The sequence below is a fragment of the Nerophis lumbriciformis genome, linkage group LG03, assembly GCF_033978685.3.
Source record: "Nerophis lumbriciformis linkage group LG03, RoL_Nlum_v2.1, whole genome shotgun sequence".
NCBI classification, from domain to species: Eukaryota; Metazoa; Chordata; class Actinopteri; order Syngnathiformes; family Syngnathidae; genus Nerophis; species Nerophis lumbriciformis.
Window position 1 is genome coordinate 62,660,001 of NC_084550.2, and position 18,268 is coordinate 62,678,268.

At 41.8% G+C, this 18,268-nt stretch overlaps 2 protein-coding genes across 5 annotated transcripts in view; both read right to left on the reverse strand.

The window, feature by feature from the left end:
- The window catches only part of tasora (transcription activation suppressor a), a 73,568-nt gene extending 70,791 nt beyond the window's left edge, over positions 1-2,777 (reverse strand). Inside the window, exon 1 of the mRNA XM_061930670.2 lies at positions 2,289-2,777. Coding sequence (XP_061786654.2) covers positions 2,289-2,562 — 274 coding nt within the window. The 5' untranslated portion in view covers positions 2,563-2,777. The remainder of the gene's footprint in view (positions 1-2,288) is intronic.
- Positions 2,778-12,886: 10,109 nt separating this feature from the next.
- Positions 12,887-18,268, reverse strand: part of arhgef3 (Rho guanine nucleotide exchange factor (GEF) 3) — an 81,095-nt gene continuing 75,713 nt past the window's right edge. For all 4 annotated transcript variants that reach the window (XM_072912865.1, XM_061940885.2, XM_072912864.1 and 1 more), the window contains one exon: positions 12,887-14,597. In XM_072912865.1, coding sequence (XP_072768966.1) covers positions 14,203-14,597 — 395 coding nt within the window. In that variant the 3' untranslated portion in view covers positions 12,887-14,202. The remainder of the gene's footprint in view (positions 14,598-18,268) is intronic.

Consider the following 18,268-nt stretch of genomic DNA (forward strand, 5'->3'; position numbering starts at 1 on the left):
TGCTTAGGCTGCTGCCCCCGCGTGTTGCTAGAGCCGACCTGAAGAGAGGGATTAAAAAAGCAAAGGCGGACCACAGGAGGTGCATAGAGTCCCATCTGTCCAGCAAAAACTCACGGGAGGTGTGGCGGGGCATTCATGACATCACGAACTTCAGAGGCTGCAATATGACAACTGCGGATCAGAGTGCGACACTGGCAGAGGAGCTTAACTGTTTCTTTGCCCGTTTCAAAACCCCCCAGCGACACTCATCTGCTCCAGCCCTGCCCCCGCCCCCACCGGGCTCCGGCGCCACTCCACTCACTGTACAGGAGCACAGTGTCAGACGAGTGCTCCTGGCTGTGAACCCCAGGAAGGCTACCGGACCAGACGGAGTACCTGGAAAGGTGCTCAGGACGTGCGCCCACCAGCTCGCTCCCCCCCTCACCAGGATCTTCAACCTCTCCCTGGCTCAGGCAGTCATCCCATCATGCCTGAAGTCATCTACAATAATCCCGGTGCCGAAGAAGTCTCCCATCACCAGCCTGAATGATTACCGACCAGTGGCCCTCACTCCGGTAATCATGAAGTGCTTCGAGCGACTTCTTCTCCAGCACATCAAGGACCATATCCCTCCAGACTTCGACCCCCACCAGTTCGCATACCGGGCGAACAGGTCCACAGAGGACGCCATCGCTGTTGCTCTCCACTCTGCTCTGAACCACCTGGAGCAGCAGCAGAGCTACGTCCGGATGCTCTCTGTGGACTATAGCTCTGCCTTCAATACAATAATCCCGGACAGACTCTGCAATAAACTGGACACTCTTGGCCTCCCCCCTCTCACAAACGCCTGGATAAGGGACTTCCTAACGGACCGACCCCAGAATGTGAGACTTGGCCCGCACCTCTCATCCTCCCGCACGCTGAGCATCGGCTCCCCACAGGGCTGTGTGCTGAGCCCCCTCCTCTACTGCCTTTACACCCATGACTGCAGTCCGGCCCACAGTGACAACCTTACCGTCAAGTTCGCCGACGATACCACAGTGGTCGGGCTCATCTCCAGGGGTGACGAGGCTGCCTACAGAGAGGAGGTCCTGAAGCTGACGGCCTGGTCTTCGGAGAACAACCTCGCTCTCAACACCAGCAAGACCAGAGAGATCATCGTCGACTTCAGGAGGAGCAGCACCGACCCTGCCCCCCTCTACATCAACGGCGAGCGTGTAGAGAGGGTCCACACCTTCAGGTACCTTGGAGTCCACATCTCTAATGACTTCTCCTGGACAGTCAACACCACATCAATCATCAAGAAGGCTCAGCAGCGGCTACACTTCCTTAGAGTCCTCGGGAAGTACAACCTGAAGCCTGACCTGCTGCTGACCTTCTACCGCTCGTCCATCGAGAGCCTGCTGACCTACTGTATTACGGTATGGTACGGCAGCTGCACTGCAGCAGACAGGGAGAGGCTGCAAAGAGTGGTCAAGACGGCTCAGAAGATCATCGGCCGCCCTCTCCCCTCTCTGACGGACATCTACACCTCCCGCTGCCTCAACAGAGCCAGTGCCATCATCAAAGACAGCACCCACCCTGGCTCTGACCTGTTCCACCTGCTGCCCTCTGGGAAGAGCTACAGGTGCATTAAAACCAAAACAAACAGGCTAAAGAACAGCTTCTTCCCCAGGGCCATAACCATCCTGAACGGACTGCCCCATTGTCCCTCATAACTGCCTTCTCTTCGGTGCAATAACCCATTCCACCAACCACCCTGTTTTTGTTTTGTTTTTCCATGTATATATTCATTTCACACCATATTCATTGCACTTCTACATTTTTTAAATTTTTATATATTTGCACATTGTTTTTCTAGCATGCACACATCGCACTGTATGGAATGGCCTCAATCTCGTTACCTTGCGTAATGACAATAAAGCTGATTCTGATTCTGACCCGACCTCGGATAAGCGGAAGAAGATGGATAGCACACCAGACTGTATCTCACGCGGCACAGTGGTTGAAAAGCACTGACATAAACAATAACTTAGAAATAGAATAAAATGTAAAAATCAGCAAAATAACTTCACAGGCAGGATAATCGAAGCCATCTCGAGCATCCAATGGTATCGATAAGAAAATACAATCTCAAAGTGGCTAATGTTAGCAGACTTCCTTGCACGCATTCGCGGGTTTTCTGTTCAAAAGTGTGACTTATGTCGAGGAAATGAACTAAAAAAGGGAATTATGTCGAGGAAATGAAGTAAAAAGGGGAAACTAATCTGCGAGGGTGAGCCATGTTGAAGAGTTTACAGCCAACACACCTTTCTCCTCTTTGGACTTCCTCGGGATGTGGAACTTGCCGGGCTCCATGGGCATGTGTCTCTGGTGGACGAGCTGCGAGGCGGACGAGCTCCTCTGCGTCCCCCTACCCAAAGTGTGTCCCGGAGTCTTGGTGGCCAAAGTGTGTCCCGGAGTCTTGCTGGCAGGATGGAGCACATTCAGCTCGCCATCTTGCATCATGCTAATGTTAGCGCCGAACTCCGAGGATATGCTCCTGGAGGGACACGACACCCTGCGCGCCACGCCGTACTCCATGACGACGGCCTCGACGCCGAGGACTCCTCTTGCCTCTCCCCTACCCCCGGCTTCTTGCCCTACAGTCCCGCAACACCGCGACGTTGCCGCTGTTACCTCGTAGCAGGTAACACACACCGATACACAACAGACGCCATGTTTGCGACCCGCTTGACTTCTTCTCTGAGAGTCGACAACCTCGACCACACAACACGGTGCGGCTGCCACCTACTGGTCGAGTTTAGTAACTGCACACTACTTTGCTTCCCCAGGAGGTCGTTGTTGTCACAAGTTGCAGGGCCGGCCCGTGGCATAGGCCGTATAGGCAAATGCTAAGGGCGCCGTCCATCAGGGGGCGCCACGCCAGTGCCACAAATGTTGGAGAAAAAAAAAAAAGAAAAGAAAAAAGTTGGCACTATTATTTCTAAATACAAAAAATAATCTCACGTTAATTAAAATGCAAAGTAAAGCCTATTTAATAGAAATATTATTTGTTACAACATTACCCCCCCCCCCCCCCCCCCCCGCACGGTGCGCCCCCTCCCTTTCCGTATCATGACTCTTTTTGGACGTCACCACATCAAAAAATCAACACAAGATGTCAAAACGGCCAAAACTGTCAGGTGCCCAGGGAAGAAAAAAGAGAAAAGAAGAGGAGGAGAAATGAGAAAAGACAGAGGTAGCAGGTAGGTAACGTTAGCCTACATGAAATTATTTGTCTGTTACAGAATGTGATAGTAACCTGGCTTTTTAGCATTAAGCTAATGTTACATGATTCGGCAATTGCTAATCAATAAATAGCTAGTTCTGTTTTAACGTCGGGTTAATATTGTGGAGGGGGCGAAATTGTTATGGAAAATAATAATGTAACGTTAGGTAATTACAGTACTCCCACCTTACATTCCTCAGGGACATTTCTTTCTTTCTTTAGTTTATTTGGAACATGAACACACTTACATCATAATACATCACACAATTTCACATCATTTCATTTTACATCATGCCCGAAAAGGAGTAGGAAGAAGCAAAGCTTATTTAATCCTACCCCTTTCCCACTTCAAAGCGTTTACAAATATATAGAATAATTTACTGACCTTTTTATATAATAAAATAACATCTATGAATTAGTATACAAATATGTAATTAATTAATTAATTCAGTCATTATTAACATACTGAGATGAAGAATATCTTATTTTCAATAAGGTTGAAAGTATTTCTCATGATTCTTCTTCTTTGTACTCTGTAAGCATTATTATTTTGAACAACCTCTTAAACTGGATCATATCAGTACAATTTTTAACTTCTTTACTTAATCCATTCCATCATTTAATTCCACATACTGATATGCTAAAAGTTCTAAGTGTTGTACGTGCATATAAATGTTTGTATTAGATCTTTTAAGCAGGTGTTTTTTGTTTACATTGTTATTGCCTTCTGGTTAGCTAATGTTTGCCCTGCAGGTAATAGTCACTTTTCCACCCCTTTATATATTAGGTATAGTTGTAAGTAAAAAAAAAAAGGTCAAAGACAAAGCTATTCGGGTTCTTGTGAGTATATACACTTCACTGCCGATGTGGGGGGGCGCCACCTAAAATCTTGCCTAGGGCGCCAGATTGGTTAGGGCCGGGCCTGGTCACAAGCCTTCAGTCTTTTCATCCAATTTGGTTCTCTAACTAGGGCTGAGAATCCTTGGGCATACTTGCCAACCCTCCCGAATTTTCCGGGAGACTCCCGAAATTCAGCGCCTCTCCCGAAAACCTCCCGGGACAAATATTCTCCCGAAAATCTCCCGATTTTCAGCCAGAGCTGGAAGCCACGCCCCCTCCAGCTCCATGCGGGCCTGAGTGAGGACAGCCTTTTTTTCATGACGGGAGGACAACAGGGTGACAAGAACTAAATCATCCAGACTAGAGATAAATTGTATTATTATGTTTATCTTACCTAAAAATAAATATATTTCATAATTTACAAAAAAAACCAACTAAATACATGTTTACTATATTTTGCTAAAAACATCAAAATTAATTGTATTTTTTCCTGACTCCTTATTACATCCAGCCATAGAATTATACATTAAAATAAACATATTTGAAATAATTGATTTTAAATTATCATAATAATTCATTTAAAATGACCATATTTAATTATTAAAATAATTGCTTGTTTATCAACAACTTTAGCATTTTATTCATTACATTTTGAAACTCTCAGAAGCCAAATTATGTTATATTCCTTAATATTTATTTATGCAAGTGTTGTTTGCATATTTTCAGGATGTAGCTCGCTCTCTCTCTCTCTCTCTCTCTCTCTCTCTCTCTATATATATATATATATATGAAATACTTGACTTGGTGAATTCTAGCTGTCAATATACTCCTCCCCTCTTAACCACGCCCCCACGCCCTCCTCCCGAAATCGGAGGTCTCAAGGTTGGCAAGTATGTTCTTGGGTGTCCCACGATTCATTTCAATATCGATTCTTGGGGTCACGATTCGATTATAAATCGATTTTTTTTCTTTTCAATTCAACACAATTCTCGATTCAAAAACAATTTTTTTCCGATTCAAAAGGATTGTCTATTCATTCAATACATAGGATTTCAGCAGGATCTACCCCAGTCTGCTGACATGCAAGCAGAGTAAAACGTGTTTATAATTATAAATGACAATGTTTTATCAACTGATTGCAATAATGTAAATTTGTTTTAACCATACTTGCCAACCCTCCCGGATTTTCCGGGAGTCTCCCGAAATTCAGCGCCTCTCCCGAAAACCATCACCCAACCATGCAAATTTTGCATTTCCTTTGGAAATCGAGGTCCCAGAGTCTGGAGGAAGACAGGAGAGGCACAGGATCCACGTTGCCTGAAGTCTAGTGTAAAGTTTCCACCATCAGTGATGGTTTGGGGTGCCATGTCATCTGCTGGTGTCGGTCCACTCTGTTTCCTGAGATCCAGGGTCAACGCAGCCGTCTACCAGCAAATTTTAGAGCACTTCATGCTTCCTGCTGCTGACCTGCTCTATGGAGATGGAGATTTCAAGTTCCAACAGGACTTGGCGCCTGCACACAGCGCAAAATCTACCCGTGCCTGGTTTACGGACCATGGTATTTCTGTTCTGAATTGGCCCGCCAACTCCCCTGACCTTAGCCCCATAGAAAATCTGTGGGGTATTGTGAAAAGGAAGATGCAGAATGCCAGACCCAAAAACGCAGAAGAGTTGAAGGCCACTATCAGAGCAACCTGGGCTCTCATAACACCTGAGCAGTGCCAGAAACTCATCGACTCCATGCCACGCCGCATTAACGCAGTAATTGAGGCAAAAGGAGCTCCAACCAAGTATTGAGTATTGTACATGCTCATATTTTTCATTTTCATACTTTTCAGTTGGCCAACATTTCTAAAAATCCCTTTTTTGTATTAGCCTTAAGTAATATTCTAATTTTGTGACACACGGAATTTTGGATTTTCATTTGTTGCCACTTCAAATCATCAAAATTAAATGAAATAAACATTTGAATGCATCAGTCTGTGTGCAATGAATAAATATAATGTACAAGTTACACCTTTTGAATGCAATTACTGAAATAAATCAAGTTTTTCAAAATATTCTAATTTACTGGCTTTTACCTGTATATGAAATACTTGACTTTGTGAATTCTAGCTGTAAATATACTCCTCCCCTCTTAACCACGCCCCCCCACCCCCCCCCCCCCCCAACCACGCCCCCCTCCCCCCACCTCCCGAAATTTGGAGGTCTCAAGGTTGGCAAGTATGGTTTTAACTATTAAATGAACCAAAAATATGACTTATTTTATCTTTGTGAAAATATTGGACACAGTGTGTTGTCAAGCTTATGAGATGCGATGCAAGTGTAAGCCACTGTGACACTATTGTTCTTTTTTTATTTTATATATATAAATGTCTAATGATATAGTCAATGAGGGATTATTAATCACTGCATGCTGAAATTGTAACTAATATTGATACTGTTGTTGATAATATTCATTTTTGTGTCGCTACTTTTGGTTTGTTCTGTGTCGTGTTTGTGTCTCCTCTCAATTGCTCTGTTTATTGCACTTCTGAGTGTTGCAGGGTCGGGTTTGGTTTTGGAACTGGATTGCATTGTTATGGTATTGATGTGTATTGTTTTGTTGGATTGATTAATAAAAAAAAAAAAATATATATTTTTTTTTTTTATCGATTTTTGAATATTTTTAATTAATTAATTAATTAATTAAGTAATTTTAATTTTTGAACTATACTGAATCGTACAACGTGAGAATGGCGAATTTAATTCGAATCGATTTTTTTCCCACACCCCTAACTCTAACACAGTGGTCCCCAACCACCGGGCCGCACCAGAAAAAAAAAAAAATAAAAAAAAAATATAAAAAAAAAAAATATATATATATATATATATATATTAATATTTATCAAATCAACATAAAAAACACAAGATACACTTACAATTAGTGCACCAACCCAAAAAACCTCCCTCCCCCATTCACACTCATTCACACAAAAGGGTTGTTTCTTTCTGTTATTAATATTGTGGTTCCTACATTATATATCAATATATATCAATACAGTCTGCAAGGGATACAGTCCGTAAGCACACATGATTGTATTTTTTTATGACAAACAAACAAAACAAAAAAAATTACCATACCCAACGATAAATCCATCCAACGATACCCAATTGGCGATTCTGACCTTCTTTTCCCAGACTGGGAGGTCCAAATGCTAACCCCTCAGCTTGGACCCCCCCCCCAAAAAAATTGAGATTGACGGGAAAAAAAGACATGTTACAGATATAATTGGCTTTATTCCTACATACATATTGGTACATTGTACAGTAGTTACAAACTTACATACAGTAAATGCTCTTATTTGGTGCTGATTTGAGAAGTTTTGGTAATAATGCTGCTAAGTAGATTATGGTTGCCTTTAGACCAGGGGTGTCCAAACTTTTTGACTTCGGGGCCACATTGGGCTAAAGAAATTTGGTCGAGGGCCGAAAGCATGTAAAGTAACATACATATAAATCTAGCCTATACATATAACATTGATATAATGCATATATAATACGTTTTGTAATCAAAATCAATCGTTGTGTTTTGCATTTTTCCCCATCATTCTTTGTAATGGCTATAATTTTGAATTTTTTTTTATGGTGAATGGACGTTTTTTTTTTTTATAATATCCACGAAGTTCAGTGTTGACATTTTGTGTTGGTAGGATTTTTTAAATAATTTTTTTTTGCACCATGACTAGGGAAGGTTGTTTGCATTGGTTCATACAAGTAAATGCTGCGCATAGTTCCTTTCGGAGCATAATTAAAGGTCAAAATTAAAAACCCTTGATGTTCACTAGATGGCGACAAAATGACAGCATCAAAGCTTTCAGACTTTTAAAATGAGTGCAACCTTCCTGCGGGCGAGGTTCCTTATTAATCTTATGACGTCTCGCGGGCCGTAGTTTGGACACCCTTGCTTTAGAGCAGACCTGGGCAAATTAAGGCCACATGCGGCCCATTAAGCTTTTCAACCTGGCCCGCCGGACATTCCCAAATCATTGTTTTAGATCTTTAAGATCGAAACTGTAGCCGCCATTATGATGTGCAGTCATGTTTTCGAATGACCGGAAGTCTTGAACTATACAAAGTATTTCAATGCTTGGAATCTGCGCTTTTGCATAATATACTAGTTACTATGGTAATCTAATTAGTTACTATGGTCATCTAAGTCAGAGCAGCTCAGACGAGGCACCAAACAGTGTGGGTGGGGAGCGTTTCCACAGAGTGTTTCCAGAGCGGCCAGCCTAAAATGCGGGTGTCAGGGACAGATTTTTACAACAAAATTCTAAAGCTTAGTGATTTATCAAAATCTAGGTGGGTTTTTTTTTGTTTTCTTTTACCCTGCGCGTTCATATTTCGCTGTGTTGCGTTTCGCTGGATTGTAAAATATGTCGATCGCGAGGGGGTGTGACATTCATATTTTGTCAATATTCAGTGTTTTATCGTTCATAGAACAATTTTAAACTCCATTCCGTTTTTTAAGGCGGTCTGACATAACGTTTTTAGCATTCAATCAGACTTTATTGTGAGGTTTTGTATTAGTGTTCCTAAAAATAGATATACCTGGCCCCCAGACACATTTTTTTCTCTAAATTTGGCCCCTGAGTCAAAATATTTGCCCAGGCCTGCTTTAGAGCCATGGTATACCTCGGGTAAGGTATCAGAGCAGTCTTTATGTAAAACGAGGAGAAAATAAGGTATGACTTAGACCAGGGGTCGGCAACCTTTACCAGTCAAAGAGCCATTTTGACCAGTTTCACAAATTATAGAAAACAATGGGAGCCGCAAAAATGTTTTGAAATTTTAAATGAAATAACACTGCATACAAAGTTTTTTTTTTGCTTTGTGCTATGTATGACCAGGGGTCTCAGACACGCTGCCCACACCTTTATGTGGAATTTGAAAGCTGGTGCGGCACGCGGTTTTAAATTAATGGCGCTTGTCAGCGTTATGCGTGCCGTGATGATACAGCATATAGTACCCATTATAGTCAGCGTGCCTGATCAGCCACACGTTGTATGGGGTTTCCGCTTGCTCACGTAGGTGACAGCAAGGCATACTTGCTCAACAACCACACAGCTCACACTGACGGTGGCGGTATAAAAAAAAACAAAAAAAACTTTAACACTCTTACTAATAATGCGCCACACTGTGAACCCACACCAAACAAGAATGACAAACAAATTTCGGGAGAACATCTGCACCGTAACACAACATAAACACAACAGGACAAATACCCAGAATCCCATGCAGCCCTAACTCTTCCGGGATACATTATACACCACCCCCCCACCCCCGGCTACCAAACCCCGCCCACCTCAACCGACGCACAGAGAGGGGGGGGGGAGCAGGGTTGGGGTGGGGGCGGGGTTTGGTGGTAGCAGGGGTGTATAATGTAGCCCGGAAGAGTCAGGGCTGCATGGGATTCTGGGTGTTTGTTCTGTTGTGTTTATGTTGTGTTAAGGTGCAGATGTTCTCCTGAAATGTGTTTGTCATTCTTGTTTGGTTTGGGTTCAAAGTGTGGCGCATTATTAGTAAGAGTGTTAAAGTTGTTTTATATGACCACCGCCAGTGTAACCTGTGTGGCTGTTGACCAAGTATGCCTTGCTGTCACGTACGTGTGCATGCAGAAGATGTATATTGTATAACAAGTGTTGGGCTGGCACGCTGTTAATACAGAATGTGGAGGGCGCCAAATGTTGTACCATCATGGCACGCCCTTATTATGGCCGTAAGGGTGAAAACCGGTGAATATTAATTCCGGGAATTTTCTGCGAGAGGCACTGAAATCCGGAAGTCTCACGGGAAAATTGGGGGGGGTTCAGCAAGTAAGCTGCTGAGCCGCATCAGAGTGATCAAAGAGCCGCATGCGGCTCCGGAGCCGCGGGTTGCCGACCCCTGACTTAGACGGTTAATATCATCCATGGCAGTTTAAGATGCTACAATTTTTCACTATACATTGTTTCATTTCCGTCATCTCCTAGCAAATAGAAGATTCCGGTGAACATAAACAATACATAACGACATCACAGTCTGCAACCACTACGCACGGCATACCGAAGCACAAAGTCCATCAAAAACATCAAACACTGACCTGGTCCTAACACCTGGCATGGCCACGTGTCATACTGAATAATAAATACATGACGTGGTGTTATCGTTAAAGCATAGAAGGAGTCGTATCGATCCATCAGATAAAGCCGTAACAGTCCGTCCGGCGCCTTTCACACAGAAAAAACAACTTGGGCGTTGACCTTGAAATTGTGGAATACCCTGCCAGGCTGGAAAATTGCCGGGGTCAACATCATCCCCCAGGTCCATGGTGGTAGCGCTCACAAAGTACATGGACGCGGTCTTGACTAAATGTGGTGCAGTGTGTCGACTGGCTACCATGGTTACCAGAGTCCAAAAACTGCAGTTAGAGAATCCTTTAGGGCATTGTTTTTACAACCTTTTTTGAGCCATTTTTTTCATAAACAAAATACGGAGGCACACCACCAGCAGAAAAGGTTAAAAAATGAAACTCCACCAGGTTGTCGTGTCTTATTTGGAGTTTGTTGTTGTTGTTTCCTGTGTGTCGTGTTTTAGTTCCTGTCTTGCGCTGTTATTTTGGTGACTCTTCCTGTTTTGTTGGTGTTCACCTGGAGCAGCTTCACGCCTTCCTTTGAGTGCTATTGCCCGCACCTGCTTTGTTTTGGCAATCAAGACTATTTAAGTTGTGCGTACGCTATCCTTCTTTGTGGGGACATTGTTGATTGTTAGGGGTGTAACGGTACACAAAAATTTCCGTTCGGTATGTACCTCGGTTTAGAGGTCACGGTTCGGTTCATTCTTACAGTAAGGAAACAACAAAATATACATTTTTGGGTTATTTATTTACCAAATTTGCAAAATCTTCCACCAAAAATATTTTTCTTAGTGGAATATTTGATGTGAAGTAATGGGAACCTTGGATAGGTCAATAATTCATAATAACATTGATTTTGATTCAATATTATGTTTTGAGCAATGACAGTTTCAAAGAAAAAAAAACAGCTTTGTTTTATTAGTCAACATTGCAACTTTTTCTAAATGACATTTAACCTTTAAGCTTTTTTATTTCACTTTTGTTATGTTTTTGTTTATTTTATAGTATTTTTAGAATGTGCTGTGGGCTGCAAATGACCTCCGGGGCACACTTTTGACACCCCTGCTATAGATAATAAAAAATTAAATGTGATAAATCTATGGATAAAAAGCAGAGCCTGGCGACGCATGCGCGTTTATCATAACTCTCTCTCTCTCTCTCTGTCTCTGCCCCTCCCTCACCAATGCTGCTGCGCGCACAATTTGTTTTGTTTTTAACCCCTTCTTAACCCTGAACGTACATTGAAAATACACGCAACCCTAACTCAAAATGCCGGACATTTGAGGCATTTAAGAAACTCCGCCCTGACAGCTCCGCAAAAGAGGACATGTCCGGTCAGTCTATCCTAGCCCATTAGCTGCTAGCATGCCGTGTGTTGTGCCTCGGTGTGCATTGTTTACACAACGTGCATTACGCTACTTAATATGTCCATGTGGAAACTCGTTCGGTACACCCCCGTACCGAAACGGTTCAATACAAATACACGTACTGTTACACCCCTATTGATTGTCATGTCATGTACGGATGTACTTTCTGGACGCCGTCTTTGCTCCACACGCTGTAAGTTTTTGCTGTCGTCCAGCATTATGTTTTTGTTGACTTTGTAGCCAGTTCAGTTTTACTTTTGTTTTACATAGCCATCCCTATGCTTCAGTGTTTTTTCCTAGTGGGAGTTGCCTTTTGTTAATTTTTGGTTTAAGCTTTACATACCTTTTTACCTGCACGCTGTCTCCCGCTGCGCTCTGCTTATTGGGATCACGATAAAACCATCCTCGACGTGTTCCGACTTCTACAAAGCAATGAACTACCTGCTGCCACCTACCGTATTTTTCGGACTGTAAGTCGCAGTTTTTGTCATAGTTTGGCCGGGGGTGCGACTTATACTCAGGAGCGACTTATATGTGAAATGATTAACACATTAGCGTAAAATATCAATTATCTCATTCACGTAAGAGACTAGACGTATAAGATTTCATGGGATTTAGCGATTAGGAGTGACAGATTGTTTGGTAAACGTATAGCATGTTCTATATGTTATAGTTATTTGAATGACTCTTAATATAATATGTTACGTTAACATACCAGTTGGTTATTTATGCCTCATATAACGTACACTTATTCAGCCTGTTGTTCACTATTCTTTATTTATTTTAAATTGCCTTTCAAATGTCTATTCTTGGTGTTGGCTTTTATCAAATACATTTCCCCCCAAAAAATGCGACTTATACTCCAGTGCGACTTATGTATGTTTTTTTCCTTCTTTATTATGCATTTTCGGCCGGTGCGACTTATACTCCAGAGCGACTTATACACCGAAAAATACGGTAATTGGTCCAAAAAAATATTTTTTGCAAATCAATAATCTATATATAATATAGTGCTGTTGTCTAGTGCGTGTGCTGTGTAGAGCTTGGCAGGGTAATCTTGTAATACTCCATATCAGTACTGTATTTTTCGGTGTATAAGTCGCTCCGGAGTATAAGTCGCACCGGCCGAAAATGCATAATAAAGAAGGAAAAAAGCATATATAAGTCGTATTTTTTGGGGAAATTGATTTGATAAAAGCCAACAGCAAGAATAGACATTTGAAAGGCAATTTAAATTTAAAATAAATAAAGAATAGTGAACAACAGGCTGAATAAGTGTACGTTATATGAGGCATAAATAACCAACTGGTATGTTAACGTAACATATTATGGTAAGAGTCATTCAAATAACTATAACATATAGAACATGCTATACGTTTACTGTCATGTCTGTGTAATCATGTTTTGTTTTAGTCATGTTTTGTTTAGTTATTGGACTCTTTAGTTTCTGGCTTTTCACTGTCTTGTTTCCATGATTACCCATTAGTTTCACCTGTTCCACGTTTGGACTCATTGTGCACTCTTGTTTGTCACCATAGCAACCCATTAGTTTTCACCTGTCACGTCACGCACCTGTTTCACGTTTTGAGTCACGCACCTGTTTTCGTTAATCGTGTCTGTAGTATTTAAGTTCATTGTTTCCAGTTTGTCTTTCTGGTGACATCCCCACATTTATGCTTCTGCACATTTCTGACTCTTTTTTTCATGTCCATCGTTCACGCTGCTGCTTTTCGTCCATGCCAAGTAAGTTTTGTTTATTATTGCCACAGTTAGTGTTTTTTGTTGTTCATAGTTTTTGCCTTTGTGCAAGTATTTGTTTTCATAGCCAAGTTGTTTCTCCGCCACTGTGCGCGCTTTTCGTTTGTACTTTTTTTTTGTCCTTTATTAGTGTAAAAAATAAATTATGTACTCTCATTGCCTGCTAGAAAAACTAAACCCCAGGACCAAGTCTTGACATTTACCAAACAATCTGTCACTCCTAATCGCTAAATCCCATGAAATCTTATACGTCTAGTCTCTTACGTGAATGAGCTAAATAATATTATTTGATATTTTACGCTAATGTGTTCATCATTTCACACATAAGTCGCTCCTGAGTATAAGTCGCACCGCCGGCCAAACTATGAAAAAAAACTGCGACTTATAGTCCGAAAAATACGGTAGGTGAAGTTGCATAATTTCCCACGGCACACCAGACAATATCTAGTGTGCCGCGGCACAGTGGTTGAAAATCACTGCTTTATGTCAACGCTTTGCAGTATTAGCGTCTTTTTTCATTCTTGAACGATACTTAAGCCCCCAGCTAGGTGGCAGCACCGCTCAAACTCATGGGCTCTACCAGGAAATATGAGCAAGTATTACTGCTTGTGCTAAAATACACACAGCCTTTAAAGTTCTAGAACCATTAGACCAGAACTTGTGATATAGTAGGGGGTGGCATGCCACCTTCAGCGAGGTGGCATGTAGGATCTCATAGTGGGGCGTATGAATAAATAAATATATAAATATTATTAGGTTCTCAGTCGTATTTCAATTTAAGGGGAAGAGATGGTTGAGAGACACTGCTCTACGTAGTTTGACAGCAAATATCAGCATTGTATGATCTCTGGGCCACTTCTGTCCTTCTCTTCAGCGCCACTCGGCTCCGCCTCCTCCGTCCCCCGCCCCGCCTCCTCCTGAAGGTCAGTCCCTTCACCCCTCGAGCGTCTCTCTGCGTTGTCCGATTCGATCTTCGACTGCGATGTCTCGCCACGCTGTCCCGCCTCCAGCTCCGCCCACATCCCTCGGTCATTTTCCGACCCCGAATGGCGCGGACCCGCGTCCCCCGCCCATTTGCCCCCGGGGTCTTCGCTGAGGGCCGCCGCCTCCTTGGCCTGCCTGATGCAGTTGATCCACTGCTGCTTGTTGAAGGCGTCACTGGCCTGGAAGCAGTGGGTCTGCTGCTGACCGGCGCAGTGGGAAGAAACTCGGAAGAAGTTCTTGGCTGCGGGGAAGAGACAGCAGAGGGCCACAACATGTGTCGTTAAATCATACTTGCCAACCTTGAGACCTCCAATTTCGGGAGGTGGGGGGTGGGGGCGGGGCGTGGTTAAGAGGGGAGGAGTATATTGACAGCTAGAATTCACCAAGTCAAGTATTTCATACATATACATTAGAGATGCGCGGTTTGCGGACACAACCGCGGAGTCCGCGGATTATCCGCGGGTCGGGCGGTTGAAATAAAAAAAAATTAGATTTTATCCGCGGGTCGGGTCGGGCGGTTGAAATAAAAAAAAATTAGATTTTAAATAGATTCAGGCGGGTGGCAGTTAAACCAATTCGGAAATATATATACATAGTTAAATGTTGTTACCCACATACGAAAAACGAGCAGGCACCTGCAGCATATGCCACAACAGAAGAAGAAAAAAAAAAGAGATGGCAACGCCAGCAGCAAACGTGGTACGCGACAAACTAAAAAAGGGAATACTAAAGACCAGGGGAAAAAAAGGCCATAAAAGTTCAGCGTGGACTCGTTTTTATGAGGTTGTAAATCAGGATGATGGTAATGCTGGCTACGTGATTTGCAAGAGCCGCGACGCTGTTTATGTCTACGACCGTCGCAAAACCGGGACATCTAACATGGTGCATCACATTTGTGCAAAACCCCGAACCTCCACAAACACCCTGAGCATGAGCAGTTTCGTCCGCCGTGATCCCAGAAGAGTGCCACAGGATGTTAAAACAAGATAGAACGCAGCTGCCTGCAGCAGTTTGAGTGGCGCGAGCGCGCTTGGAGGTGCGCTCAGCGCGGCTCCCAGATGATTGCGCACTGGTGTGCGTCTGGTGCCGTGACAGCGTGGCACGCATTGAATGTCTCTGCTAAATTGGATCAGTCTCCTTTCTTTAACAGGCAAAAGCTTTATAACCTCACTAATGCCTTGCATCGTCTATATTAGATATATAACAACAGGCGGGTGCGGTTTTGATTAAATGTTAGTTCGGGTGGATGGCGGATGGTTGACGACTTTTGTGATGCGGTTGCGGATGAAATAATTGCCTATCCGCGCATCTCTAATATATATATATATATATATATATATATATATATATATATATATATATATATATATATTTATTGATATCTACATCCTGAAAATATGCAAACAAAACTGTTTCTGGATCATTGATACTTCAAACTTGCATTAATAAATATTAAGGAATATAACATAACTTGGCTTCTGAGAGTTTCAAAATGTAATGAATAAAATGCTAAAGTTGTTGATAAACAAGCAATTATATTAATAATTAAATATGGTCATTTTAAATGAATTATTATGATCATTTAAAATCAATTATTTCAAATATGTTTATTTTAATGTATAATTCTATGGCTGGATGTAATAAGGAGTCACGAAAAAATGCAAATAAAAATACAATTAATTTTGATGTTTTTAGCAAAATATAGTAAAAATGTATTTAGTTTTGGTTTTTTTAAATGAATAAATATATTTATTTTTAGGTAAGATAAACATAATAATACAATTTATCTCTAGTCTGGATGATTTAGGTCTTGTCACCCTGTTGTCCTCCCGTCATGAAAAAAGGCTGTCCTCACTCAGGTCCGCATGGAGCTGGAGGGGGCGTGGCCTCCAGCTCCGGCTGAAAATCGGGAGATTTTCGGGAGAATATTTGTCCCGGGAGGTTTTCGGGAGTCTCCCGGAAAATTCGGGAGGGTTGGCAAGTATGCGTTAAATCAACATTTCTTTAGTGAGATGTAACAACTTACATCTCAGGACACCGCTTTGTTTCTCTAGCAATCTATAGGGCGGAGGTCAGCAACCAGCGGCTCGAGAGCCACATGCGGCGCCCTGGTGGCTCCATGGAGCTTTTTCAAAAATGTATGAAAATGGAAAAAAGATGGGGGTGAAAGTATATTTTTTTATTTGGTTTCTGTACACGACAAAAACCTTCCTAATTGTTAGAAAGCCCACTGTCTAATATGTTCACTGATGAGAGTATTTGGCGAGCGCCGTTTTGTCCTACTAATTTCAGCGGCCCTTGAACTTACCGTTGTGTGGACTGTGACGCAACACTTTGTTTACATGTATAACTTTCTCCAACGCTGCCACAGAAAGACAAGTTTTATGCCACTCCTTTGTCTCATTTTGTCCACCAAACGTTTTATGCTGTGCGTGAATGCACAAAGTGGAGCTTGTTGGAGTGCTAGTCAGGCATATTTGGTCAGTGCATGACTGCAAGCTAATCATGCTATTTAGGCTAGCTCAGGGGTCGGCAACCCAAAATGTTGAAAGAGCCATATTGGACCAAAAATACAAAAACAAATCTTGTCTGGAGCCGCAAAAAATTAAAAGCCATATTACATACAGATAGTGTGTCATGAGATATAAATTGAATTAAGAGGACTTAAAAGAAACTAAATGAGCTCAAATATAGCTACAAATGAGGCATAATGATGCAATATGTACATATAGCTAGCCTAAATAGCATGTTAGCATCGATTAGCTTGCAGTCATGCAGTGACCAAATATGTCTGATTAGCACTCCAACAAGTCAATAACATCAACAAAACTCACCTTTCATGCACAACCTTAAAAGTTTGGTGGACAAAATGAGACAGAAAAAGAAGTGGCATAAAACACGTCCTAGAAAGTCGGAGAAAGTTACTACGGTGAGTTCAAGGACCGGCAAAATTAGTAGGACAAAACGGCGCTCGCCAAATACTCGAATCAGTGAAGCATGTTTAATATAAACAGTGTGCTTTGTAACAATTAGGGAGGTTTGTGTCATGTTTGTCCTCCTACATAAACCATATTAAAACAAAAAATATACATTTTTCCCCTCATCTTTTTCCATTTTTCATAAATTTTTAAAAAAGCTCCAGAGAGCCACTAGGGCGGCGCTAAAGAGCCGCGGATTGCCAACCCCTGGTCTAGCTGTATGTACATATTGCATCATTATGCCTCGGGTGGAGGTATATTTGAGTTCATTTAATTTCCCTTACTTATTTCCTCTGTGTATTTGATTTATATTTACATTATCTGTATGTAATATTAGCTGCCATGTTGTTCCAGACCACAGCAAACATTACCCAGCTTGCAAAGATTGGAATAAATCCATTAGGAGAAGATGTTTCCTTTAACTTGTACACACACATCTATACTTTTGGCCATTGTAAGTTAGTCATTTCCAGGAGTTATATCACCCTCTGAGAAGTTTTATTAATGTTTTCCAATGTTGTAAAATGTGTAGAATAAATATTACATTTCAACATTTCTGTCAACGAAGTTTTGCGTCAGCCTGCGACACATAGTCATTTTGATAGTAGGCTAATATAGACACTTACATCATGTGTTGTCTTCATTATAACACTTATATAAGACTTTTAAAGTAATTTTGATAGTAGGCTAATATGGCTAATATAGACACTTACATCATGTGTTGCCTTCATTATAACACTTATATAAGACTTTTAAAGTCATTTTGATAGTAGGCTAATATAGACACTTACATCATGTGTTGTCTTCATTATAACACTTATATAAGACTTTTAAAGTAATTTTGATAGTAGGCTAATATGGCTAATATAGACACTTACATCATGTGTTGCCTTCATTATAACACTTATATAAGACTTTTAAAGTCATTTTGATA